Source organism: Lampetra planeri, chromosome 3, assembly GCF_965212315.1.
Source record: "Lampetra planeri chromosome 3, kcLamPlan1.2.h2, whole genome shotgun sequence".
NCBI lineage: Eukaryota > Metazoa > Chordata > Hyperoartia > Petromyzontiformes > Petromyzontidae > Lampetra > Lampetra planeri.
In genome coordinates, this window is record NC_136109.1 from 110,617 (window position 1) to 122,352 (window position 11,736).

An 11,736-nucleotide genomic window follows, 5' to 3' on the forward strand; every position below is an offset into this window, starting at 1 on the left:
CTTGCGTAAGCTCTCGGCGTGCGTAATCGGCGTGCCCAAGGTGCGCGATCGTAACGTGGGCGGCCAGCGCGGCGCAGAGCGGCGCAGGAGTGGGTATCGCGTGTGGAGCTGTATGCGTGTGTGCGCGCACGTTCACGACGTGTGTAACACAGGTGCGCGATCCTAACGTGAGTGGTCAGGGTTGGGTGAGTGCCGTGCAGAGCTGTGTGTGGGTGTGCGCGTGCGTGGTTATCCATGCCTGCTACGCGGACCCGCGGTGGAGGGGAATCCTCGGGTGACGGCTCCCACACCCTGGGTGAGGAGCCTAGCGGCGGTTCGCTTAGCAGCGGGGGGGCGATTGATGATGTTAGTCCGGCCGTTAGTATTATCGAGGGAGGGATCTCGGGGGCTAGCGACCCCCACAGGCTCTTGGCCGACTTGGCAGCCGCGGGCTTCTTTGCTTTCTTGGGAGACTTCTTGGGCGCGGCCTTCTTGGCTGCCGCGGGCTTCTTCACCTTCTTGGCTGCCGCGGGCTTTTTAGCTGCGGGCTTTGATGTTGACGACTTGGGCTTCGCCTTTGCGGCAGCCTTTTCCTTGTTGAGTTTGAAAGAGCCAGATGCACCGCTGCCCTTCACTTGCGCCACGGCGTCTTTGGCCACGAGCTTCTTGATGGCCAACTTCACGCGGGCATTGTTCTTCTCCACGTCGTATCCTCCGGCAGCAAGCGACTTTTTGAGCGCAGGAAGAGACACGCCGTTCCTCTCCTTGCTGCTGGCCAGAGCCTTGAGGATGAGCTCGGACACGCTGGGGCCGACCTTCTTGGACTTTGGAGCGGCGCGCTTCTTCTTGGGGCTTTTAGGCGCTGAAGTAGCCGCAGCTGGTGGTTGAGCAGGAGCAGTTTCCGCCATCTCAAAACGTCGCTTTTATCGCCTCGCCTCTTTGAAATCGAAATCAGCGCTCTCACGGATTCAAACCGAGCGTCCTCCAGGCCCGAGGTTATTATAGAAGCGGCGTACTGAATGCGGACGTCGCTGAGATCATCCAGCACTCAGATCTAGTGAGGAAGTTGCCACCATACTCACTGTGTTTATCACGCCTGCCTTTGGGCTCGATTACTCCCGTAACGTTCATACTTACATGCATATAGTTGATACATTATCACGAAGATCACTTCTTTAATGTACGTTACTTATGCAATATACGACAATGCTCACGATATAAATTATAATTCAAAACAAGTGAACAACCAACATTTGGGAGACATTGTTCGGTCAGGGCGAGATATGATGATTGTCGTTTTTCAAAAGTGTTAATGATGAACACTATTTAAAACACACTCGAATGTTTTGCAAGACAAGATGCTTCAACAGACTACTCATATTTAATTCCAACGAAATATTTTCTATTTAAGTTTTGCCTCGCGCGCTCGCGATTCCTCCTCTCGCGCTATGGTGAGGACTGCGCGCCATGCCAACCGTCCCTTGTCACCGAACTTTTAACTGGACGTTTTAATCGAACTTTGAAATTAATAAATATATGGATTTTCAGATGGACAACAAACTGAAGAAAATTACTCAAAATTAACCGACATTAAATAGAAAGTTTAACATGTTACGTGGCAAGAGGTGAGTAGCTCACGCACTGCAGAAGGGTCGCGCGCCTTGAACAAGATCGAGGCACGGTGCACAATTATCACCACTCAAATTCAACTCAAGTGACTCCGCAGTCGAATGTTTAAAGAACATATATAATCTTACGTTTAATGCACCGACAGAGTTGATATTCTAGGAGCGCAGGATGGTTCATGCGATGAGTTGTTTTTACTGCAATAAGTAACACGTATTTACTGCACTAAGTAACACGAATGAGTAATCATTGGAAAGATGTTATTAACCATGTAAAAATATTTAACTACACATATTTGTACCATCTTATTTGACAGGTAATATTATACTTTACCGAGTGTTGACATCCCCAGCGTTTACCAGTACTTTTATGCTTACTATCAGCTAACACTGGCCACAACCCTGAGCTGATGTGCTCATTTGTTCCCTTTTAGCCCCGACACCCCACGCCACTCCCCGGCAACCACATTCAGATAAGGCCCCCCCCCTCTGCCCCCCCCTGATTTATTATTTAAATTATTATTTATATTATTTAAATTATGTATTATTATTGTTTTACCTACGTGACTTTACCGAAAAAACCTAAGAGTATGAATCATTGCAGTCACGAAAGCTTCAAATCTAGAACGAATGCAAGAATCATTCATTCCACGCGCATGTGAAGAGGAGTCGTAGAATGGTTTATGCACTTCTTTATACTGGTAGCAACGAAGTGGACCAGCCTACAATAGATTATATCGTCCGTCCGTCCGTCCGTGTAGCAACATCGCCCCCTATTGCAAACACTTGGCATGACCCTACAAAAACCTTTAGACTCTGTGATACTTTCCTGGCTAAACAAGTGTAACATTCCCTTATAATTCCCTAAGATAGCTTTTAATTAAAACATTTACATTAATGAGGTTTTCCTGGCTAAACACGTGTAACATTCCCTTATAATTCCCTGAGATAGCTTTTAATTAAAACTTTGAAATTAAATAAAAAAAACTCACAGCGCCCTAAAGCCTACAGCTAGGCCTAAAGCCTAGAACTGGGCCTCAAAGTCTGACTTCGTATCGTACCCCTGCGTGTGTGCAAGGGAGTTAATGTTTAACAATGTTACATTCCCTGATGCTTTTAAATATAAACATTTAAATTTAAAGCTTTTACATGAATAATAAAAACATTTAAATTAAAAATTAACTCTCGGCGGCCTAAAGCCTACAGCTAGGCCTCAAGCCTCGAACGCCTCAAACTCTCCCTTCGTATTGTTCCCCTGCGTGTGTGCAAGGGAGTTATGTTTAACAATGTTACATTCCCTGATGCTTTTAAATAGAAACATTTAAATTTAAAGCTTTTACATAAATTATAAAAACAGGTAAATTAAAAATTAACTCACGGCGCCCTAAAGCCTACAGCTAGGCCTAAAGCCTAGACCTAGGCCTCACACTCTCCCTTCGTATCGTCCGATTCAGTGTAGCAATATCGCCCCCTACTGTAAAACACTTGGCAGGACCCTACAAAAACCTTTAGTCTCAGTGGGGCTTTCCTGGCTAAACAAGTGTAATAATACATTATGTTTATATTCTTTGGTTATTCGTTCCTACCAGCCCACCCCGCAGGGTCCTGTTTTCACCAACGCACAGCAATACTCGTTCCAAGACCAACCCCGGGCACACGTCCCACAGCCCCTTTTAACTCCTCAATCTCCGCTCCCAATACACATCCGCGTCCAGCACGCCTGCTCCGGGTGACGTCACTGCCCTTTAACCCCTGACACCCCCGTCCAGCTCTTTCCCGCGCGTGTGATTGGTGCGTGTTGTCGTGAGAGCGGGGATGTCGTGTTTGCGTGGTGCGTGAGGGTGGCTCGCAGATCCCTTAAAGTGCTTGAACCATTCTCCGACTCCTCTTCATATGTAATCTGACCGCTCAAAAAGAGCGAGTTTTATTCTTTAAAAAACACGATACTTTATTCCAATAGGCATCCCAATTTATTCTAAACCATGTTCCATGATTGATGCAATGTTGGAATGCTGCTCAAATACCGTTCCTAAATTAGACATAATAAAGGGTAACTGGAATGAGCAGAGCATTTGTTTAATTGCGAGCAATTTGGCACGAGGGCAACTCGACGACGGTGTCCTTATTAATAACAAAACCCCTGTGTACGACTGTCCGAGCTCTTTGCAAGCAAGTGGGTGGCTCTGAAAAGAGCCGTTGTTGTGGTGGTAGAGGCGGCGGCGCGTTCACTTCTTTGCCTGAGAGGTCTTCTTGGGCAGCAGCACGGCCTGGATGTTGGGCAGCACACCGCCCTGGGCGATAGTCACGCCGCCCATGAGCTTGTTGAGCTCCTCGTCGTTTCGCACGGCGAGCTGCAGGTGTCGGGGGATGATCCTCGTCTTCTTGTTGTCGCGGGCGGCATTGCCAGCCAGCTCGAGGATCTCGGCAGAAAGGTACTCGAGCACGGCGGCCAGGTAGACGGGTGCTCCAGCGCCGACCCGCTGGGCGTAATTGCCCTTGCGGAGCAGCCTGTGAACGCGACCCACGGGGAACTGCAAGCCGGCGCGGGAAGAGCGGGACTTTGCCTTGGCGCGAGATTTGCCACCGGTCTTGCCGCGTCCAGACATTGCTAAGGGACCTAGGATGCAAAAAGCAATAGAGACAAAGTACGAACGATTTGTGACGTTAACACGCACCACCGGAGCGTCTTTTATAGCGGAGACGAGGATCGTAGAGCGCGCCGCTGCTGATTGGCTCCTCTCGGTCGAGTCCCGCCCTCTCCTTGAGCCACCAATGAAAAGCCGGGACACGAGGATTCGATGTTGACTTTAATTATTTTTATCCATATATATTTTTATGCGGACACGTATCTTAGGAATTAAACAATGCGATACACGTACTTAATAGGTTCAAGTTTTAAGCATTATTGAGTTAATTTATGGGCACGTGCTGGCAAGTCAAACTTATAAGCGGATTCCGCAAATATCAATGTATTATTGATTATAATCATCATTTTGAGGGACCTCATTGGTTATAAGAAATCATTGTGATAGCCTTGAGCTCGTGATTGATCGCCCACGTGCCTATACGGTGTATATATATTCCTTTAACCGCCTGTTCGGGCAATGCCTAAAAATATATGTGCGTGAATAATTCAGTCTCTTAGTTTGCAAAATGTGAACTTCTTATCAGCTCGGGATTGAAACAACATCAACCAATATCTTTGGGTTTAATAGTTAATATATTTCACCAAAATAACCCTTTTGTTGTAGATTATGTAAACATGGTTTCACAACGCTTATATACAACACCAACGTGTGATGTTGAAAAATGAGCGGCGGGGTATATAAAATGAACTTCATTGTCGCTTACGCCTGACGACTCGTGAGAGCCGTGACCAGCAAACGAAGGTTTCCGGCACCCGAACTTTGAAGGACACACATGGAAGCTTTTTCATGCGTAAGTGGTGGCTCTGAAAAGAGCCTTTGTGTTGTGCTTTGAGGGCCGAGCTGGGCGTTCAAGCGCGCTCGCCACGAATGCGGCGGGCGAGCTGAATGTCCTTGGGCATGATGGTGACGCGCTTGGCGTGGATGGCGCACAGGTTGGTGTCCTCGAAGAGCGCGACAAGGTACGCTTCGCTGGCCTCCTGCAGAGCCATGACAGTGGAGCTCTGGAAGCGCAGGTCGGTCTTGAAGTCCTGCGCGATCTCCCTGACGAGGCGCTGGAAGGGCAGTTTGCGGATGAGCAGCTCGGTGGACTTCTGGTAGCGGCGGATCTCGCGCAGAGCGACGGTGCCGGGCCTGTAGCGGTGAGGCTTCTTGACGCCGCCCGTGGCCGGAGCGCTCTTTCGGGCCGCCTTGGTGGCGAGTTGCTTGCGTGGGGCCTTGCCGCCCGTGGACTTGCGAGCGGTCTGCTTGGTGCGAGCCATGGCTTGGTGTGGGCAAAGATTCTCACAAGCGGGGAGAAGGCGGCTTATGTAGCCCAGAGCGCGCGCTCACTGGTCAGCGGAGTCGTGACGTGCGAAGACGGGGAGCGTGCTGATTGGTTGGCAGCGTGCAATGATCTCGAGTCGTCAACTCTTCTTAATCAACAAAATGTTCAGTTTGGATCATTTCAGAATGCCGTATCACGATGCAGTAGTACCGTTTGAGCGCCGTCGATGTCTTTAACGGATGTTATTTTCTCAAGCAAACACCTTTCCGAAAACGACTTTACAGTGCTCTGCATGATCTAAATAAAGTGTGAAGAAACTGCACTTCATTGGAAACAGTAATACGTAAAAATGTCGGAAAGAGGTGATCACAGGGATAGATATCTATTCTCTTGGCATTGAGATGATGATCATCAATTATACTGCACGAGTCATCCATGCTAGGCGCTTACTTTTACATATATGTACACGTGCAAAATGTTAGTTCCTGCCCGAAAATACAACCACGAATTAAATATATTGCATTGCAAGGTTTTGGCGCCAAATATCCAATGTAATATCTGAATGGGCTGCAGATGAAATCAATGGACAAACAAGTCCAATAAATGCCTGCTGGTGAATATGATGTGCCATGAATATTGTTATCGCTTTTATTCACGTTGAAACAGGTCAAAATGCGATCCATCTCTCCATTTCAATGAGCGAACAATGTCCCCGCGTGAACCGGGACTTTGTTGGAAGTTTCGTTTTGTACTCCTGCTAGGACTGGTAATAGCAGGTTCGGAGAGGTGGGTGGCTCTGAAAAGAGCCTTTGTAATTAATGGTGGAGTCGAGGCTTCACTTGGAGCTTGTGTACTTGGTGACGGCCTTGGTGCCCTCCGACACGGCGTGCTTGGCCAGCTCGCCGGGGAGCAGCAGTCGCACTGCGGTCTGGATCTCCCGAGAGGTGATGGTGGAGCGTTTGTTGTAGTGCGCCAGGCGGGACGCCTCGGAAGCGATGCGCTCAAAGATGTCGTTGACGAACGAGTTCATGATGCTCATTGCCTTGGACGAGATGCCGGTATCGGGGTGCACCTGCTTCATCACCTTGTAGATGTAAATGGCGTAGCTCTCCTTCCTGCGGTGGCGTCGCTTCTTGCCATCCTTGCGCGTAGCCTTGGTCACAGCCTTCTTGGAGCCCTTCTTGGGAGCAGGAACCTTAGCCGGCCCAGCGGTCTTTGATGCGGGAGGATCGGGCATGTCGACGCGTCGTAGGCAGCTTCGGGTCAGTTCACAACAGACGGGAAGCGAATGTGGATGTCGGTCGCGCGTTGAGCTCCTTTTATAGGAGGCGAGATGCAAATCAGAGGATCGTAGTGCGCGGCGCTGCTGAGTGGCTCTTTTAGTACCATCCCTCTCCATCAGCCTCCAATGAGAAACGCGGACGCGATGTTCACTTTAATATAGTTTTTACTGCAAAAATGACTTGTGAATATAACACAATGTAATGTCCAAACATGTATATTAGTGAATTGCAGCCATGGCCATTGATTTTGTTTTAAAAAGGATGACTAGAAAACCCAATACAGTATATTGTGTTTTGAGTGTGGGTGTTTTTGTTTCTTACGAAGGATTGTTTCACAACTCGTCTAATACGGCACACGGGCGTTTTATGAACGCAATTTGGATAAATACAAGCGCTCGGTGGAGAAAAATAACTTCGCTGTTGTGCTGTACAGGTGGAGATTAGCGTTCCGGCACGCTACGTCAATTAGGACGAGTGTGCTGTAAGATTGTGGCGCCAAATGCTCTACGTAATATCGGAATCGGCTGCAGCTGGAAATTATTCACGCAAAAATACCAGAAATGGGTACTGTATTAATGCGTTGAAGAATTACGCCTTGTTAAATGTGACGTGTCGTGAATATCATGATTTCTTTCATTCATGTGGAAGCAGATGAAGATTCGCCAACTCAACAAGCAAACGTCCACCACGCTCACGAGGAATTGGCGCGCAATAACCCAGGACATGTGCTCCATTTAGAAAGTGTTTGGCAACACTGGCGCAAGCAGTTTCGAAGAGGTGGGTGGCTCTGAAAAGAGCCTTTGGGTTGGCTTAATGTGCGAGAGATGGGCGCTCAGCCTCCGAAGCCGTAGAGAGTGCGGCCCTGGCGCTTGAGGGTGTAGACCACGTCCATGGCGGTGACGGTCTTGCGCTTGGCGTGCTCCGTGTAGGTGACGGCGTCGCGGATGACGTTCTCAAGGAAGACCTTCAGGACGCCGCGGGTCTCCTCGTAGATGAGGCCCGAGATGCGCTTCACACCGCCGCGGCGAGCGAGGCGGCGGATGGCGGGCTTGGTGATGCCCTGGATGTTGTCGCGCAGCACCTTGCGATGGCGTTTTGCGCCTCCCTTGCCGAGCCCCTTACCGCCTTTACCGCGTCCAGACATTGCGACTACTTCTGACAAAGCACGCGAGAGACATGCGCGCTCAGCTTGCAGCAGCAGCCACCTTTATATCCGAAGCGTGGTGACGTCACCGACCACCCCTGCCCTCCGCGATGGCTCCGCCTTAAACCTTCGACATTTAACCTCTGTGACGAAGAAAACCCTCCACCGTCGTCAAAAACACTTCCGTGACATGTACAATATGCGACGTTTTGGGCAATGACCCTTCTTCGAAGCACTCTGTAATGATATTGGCACACCCGCAGCGAACGCGAGAGGAACGCAATCTGTTGCAAGATTGCACGTGGAGTGAATAATCGGTGTAAGGTCTTGTTTTCAAGTGAACAAGATGAACTAACTTTATAATCGTGTGAAGCTAAACGGCTTCCAACACAATAGTTGAGTGAACGTCACCAACTAGTTCTCCCAAAGTAAGAAAGACATTTATTTTAATAGAGAAGTTTAGATGGTGCACCGCAATGTTTACAAAACAAAAACAAAGTGAAAAGGCGAGAACGAGCGAATGAAGGCAAATTGAGTAAAGCTGTCTGGAATCAATACATTTTTAGACTAAATTCCATATTTGGCACCAGTAACATGATGACGGAATGAAGAGGTGCAACACATAATCAAAATTGGAGGTTCGTCAAGAATGCATCGATTTGAATCTGGATTTAGATTAGAATCGCCAGCGAGAATGCTGACGTCGCTGACATTACTCTGCACCCAGTTCGAGTGAGGGAGCTGCCACCCGCCCCGCCTGTGTTTATGATTACTGCTTTCGGGCTCGATTACTCCCATCACATCAATGCTTAAAACACATCGAGTGGGTAAAATGTTATACAGTTAATTTGGCGAATGTACGAAACTTATCCAATCTACACAAATCCTCACGATTGAACTGCACCAAGCGTCGAGCTCCTTGATCAGGGCCGAGTCAAGGCGAGCAACCATCGCCACGCCGTAAATGGGTTTGACTTACAGAATATGGCACGCATTCAACAGCAACGTAATACACTGCCATGTGTTAACGATGAACTAATTGAAGCGCAGCAGCACCTGGTTCACTTTTTTTAACTAAGTGGGTGGCTCTGAAAAGAGCCGTTGAGGTGGAGTGAATCGAGCATCGTCCGATCGGATTCACTTCTTTGGCGCAGTCTTCTTGGGCTTGGCCGCGGCCTTCTTGGGCTTGGCCACCTTGGGTTTGGCGGCCTTGGCCTTGACGGTCTTGGGCTTAGCGACCTTGGGCTTCGCAGCCTTGGGCTTGGCTGGGCTCTTCGCCACCTTCTTGGGCTTAACAGCCGACTTCACCTTTTTGGGGCTCTTGGCCGACTTGGCAGCCGCGGGCTTCTTTGCTTTCTTGGGAGACTTCTTGGGCGCGGTCTTTTTGGCTGCCGCGGGCTTCTTCACCTTCTTTGCTGCCGCGGGCTTTTTAGCTGCGGGCTTTGATGTTGACGACTTGGGCTTCGCCTTTGCGGCAGCCTTTTCCTTGTTGAGTTTGAAAGAGCCAGATGCACCGCTGCCCTTCACTTGCGCCACGGCGTCTTTGGCCACGAGCTTCTTGATGGCCAACTTCACGCGGGCATTGTTCTTTTCCACGTCGTATCCTCCGGCAGCAAGTGACTTTTTGAGCGCAGGAAGAGACACGCCGTTCCTCTCCTTGCTGCTGGCCAGAGCCTTGAGGATGAGCTCGGACACGCTGGGGCCGACCTTCTTGGACTTTGGAGCGGCGCGCTTCTTCTTGGGGCTTTTAGGCGCTGAAGTAGCCGCAGCTGGTGGTTGAGCAGGAGCAGTTTCCGCCATCTCAAAACGTCGCTTTTATCGCCTCGCCTCTTTGAAATCGAAATCAGCGCTCTCACGGATTCAAACCGAGCGTCCTCCAGGCCCGAGGTTATTATAGAAGCGGCGTACTGAATGCGGACGTCGCTGAGATCATCCAGCACTCAGATCTAGTGAGGAAGTTGCCACCATACTCACTGTGTTTATCACGCCTGCCTTTGGGCTCGATTACTCCCGTAACGTTCATACTTACATGCATATAGTTGATACATTATCACGAAGATCACTTCTTTAATGTACGTTACTTATGCAATATACGACAATGCTCACGATATAAATTATAATTCAAAACAAGTGAACAACCAACATTTGGGAGACATTGTTCGGTCAGGGCGAGATATGATGATTGTCGTTTTTCAAAAGTGTTAATGATGAACACTATTTAAAACACACTCGAATGTTTTGCAAGACAAGATGCTTCAACAGACTACTCATATTTAATTCCAACGAAATATTTTCTATTTAAGTTTTGCCTCGCGCGCTCGCGATTCCTCCTCTCGCGCTATGGTGAGGACTGCGCGCCATGCCAACCGTCCCTTGTCACCGAACTTTTAACTGGACGTTTTAATCGAACTTTGAAATTAATAAATATATGGATTTTCAGATGGACAACAAACTGAAGAAAATTACTCAAAATTAACCGACATTAAATAGAAAGTTTAACATGTTACGTGGCAAGAGGTGAGTAGCTCACGCACTGCAGAAGGGTCGCGCGCCTTGAACAAGATCGAGGCACGGTGCACAATTATCACCACTCAAATTCAACTCAAGTGACTCCGCAGTCGAATGTTTAAAGAACATATATAATCTTACGTTTAATGCACCGACAGAGTTGATATTCTAGGAGCGCAGGATGGTTCATGCGATGAGTTGTTTTTACTGCAATAAGTAACACGTATTTACTGCACTAAGTAACTGTGGTGCCACAGCGACGGGGCCGCTCGGCCGAGCCAGGGAGCCGCCCGGCTTCCACCGCCGCACTGCCCCCCATCACCCCCCCCACATAAACACGCACCCGCACCCACGTAGGGCCTCGTGGTCGGGTCACCTACCCTGAGTTTTCACCCGAGGGCCCCCTAGGGGGGTTACCCCACGGTTTCTCAGGGCCAGGGAATTGGACAGGACCCTTCCCAGGCCAAGTAACACTGCGGCGCCGTGGGCGGATTTGAGATCGCACGACCATGGCGAGCTCAGAGAGCCCCGCAGTTAGAAACGCATACAAACACAAACACGGGTCAGCAAGGCAGATAGCTGGGATCAGGACCCGGGACGACTGATTGGTCGAAAGTTCAAAGGCCGGCGGGATCGCAAAAGAGCGGGAAATCCTAGGCTCAGGATTGGTCGAGAGACCAAGGCGGTCGGGACGGGGGCGCCTAGCCTTTGATGTGAATAGTTTAAAAGAAAACGCAGGGGCAGTAGGGAACTCTCTTCTTCTGGAGTTTGGACACGGGGTCAGCGACGAAGGAGTCATCGGGCGAGCCGCTAGATTGTCTGCAGGACGATCTGAGCGCCGCAAGGTCACCAAGGACTATGTGAGGGTCGCTAGCCCCCGCGATCCCTCCCTCGGTACCCCTAACGGCCGGGTTAACCTCATTACTCGCCCCCTCGCTGCTAGGCGAACCGCTGCTGCGTTCTTCACCCATGGGGTGAGAGCCGTCGCTCCAGGATTCCCCTCCCCCGCGGGTCCGCGTAGTAGGCATGTTTAATTACGCACGCGCACACCCACACACAGCTCTGCGCGGCACTCACTCAACCCTCGCCGCTCACGTTATGATCGCGCACCGGGGGTACGCTGATTACGCACGCCGCGAGCTTACGCATACACAGTACCACACGCGTTCACACTTATAACACGAGATCACACGAGGCCACGATCAGCTATTAATGATTTATTGTCTGCTACGTGGGACTGGTTGTTGAGTCAGTATGAATCGACGAGGCTGCCTACTCTACTAAC

General features: G+C 49.7%; 4 protein-coding genes and 1 pseudogene across 5 annotated transcripts; all 5 read right to left on the bottom strand.

Annotated features, from left to right (window-relative positions):
• Window positions 1–3,595: 3,595 nt before the first annotated feature.
• On the bottom strand, window positions 3,596–4,279 carry LOC144734919 (histone H2A-like). Its single transcript, XM_078617375.1, has one exon. It carries the CDS (start codon window positions 4,208–4,210, stop codon window positions 3,830–3,832), a length of 381 nt encoding a protein of 126 aa, XP_078473501.1. The 5' UTR covers window positions 4,211–4,279; the 3' UTR covers window positions 3,596–3,829.
• A 184-nt stretch (window positions 4,280–4,463) lies between these two features.
• On the bottom strand, window positions 4,464–6,171 carry LOC144734906 (histone H3-like). Its single transcript, XM_078617350.1, has one exon. The coding sequence runs from the start codon at window positions 5,509–5,511 to the stop codon at window positions 5,101–5,103; it is 411 nt and encodes a 136-aa protein (XP_078473476.1). The 5' UTR covers window positions 5,512–6,171; the 3' UTR covers window positions 4,464–5,100.
• Window positions 6,172–6,296: 125 nt separating this feature from the next.
• On the bottom strand, window positions 6,297–6,790 carry LOC144734913 (histone H2B type 3-B-like). The gene has a single exon (XM_078617363.1). The coding sequence runs from the start codon at window positions 6,751–6,753 to the stop codon at window positions 6,352–6,354; it is 402 nt and encodes a 133-aa protein (XP_078473489.1). The 5' UTR covers window positions 6,754–6,790; the 3' UTR covers window positions 6,297–6,351.
• Window positions 6,791–7,580: 790 nt separating this feature from the next.
• Window positions 7,581–7,997, bottom strand: LOC144734926 (histone H4-like). The gene has a single exon (XM_078617387.1). It carries the CDS (start codon window positions 7,941–7,943, stop codon window positions 7,632–7,634), a length of 312 nt encoding a protein of 103 aa, XP_078473513.1. The 5' UTR covers window positions 7,944–7,997; the 3' UTR covers window positions 7,581–7,631.
• Window positions 7,998–8,367: 370 nt separating this feature from the next.
• On the bottom strand, window positions 8,368–9,825 carry LOC144734898 (histone H1 pseudogene; annotated as a pseudogene). Its single transcript, XR_013588566.1, has one exon. The product of XR_013588566.1 is annotated as a histone H1 pseudogene (transcript).
• Between the last annotated feature and the right edge of the window lie 1,911 nt (window positions 9,826–11,736).

Excerpts from the sequence above, each read along its gene's own strand:
- LOC144734919 (XM_078617375.1), bottom strand. The coding sequence starts at position 4,210 with ATGTCTGGACGCGGCAAGACCGGTGGCAAATCTCGCGCCAAGGCAAAG.
- LOC144734906 (XM_078617350.1), bottom strand. The coding sequence starts at position 5,511 with ATGGCTCGCACCAAGCAGACCGCTCGCAAGTCCACGGGCGGCAAGGCC.
- LOC144734913 (XM_078617363.1), bottom strand. The coding sequence starts at position 6,753 with ATGCCCGATCCTCCCGCATCAAAGACCGCTGGGCCGGCTAAGGTTCCT.
- LOC144734926 (XM_078617387.1), bottom strand. The coding sequence starts at position 7,943 with ATGTCTGGACGCGGTAAAGGCGGTAAGGGGCTCGGCAAGGGAGGCGCA.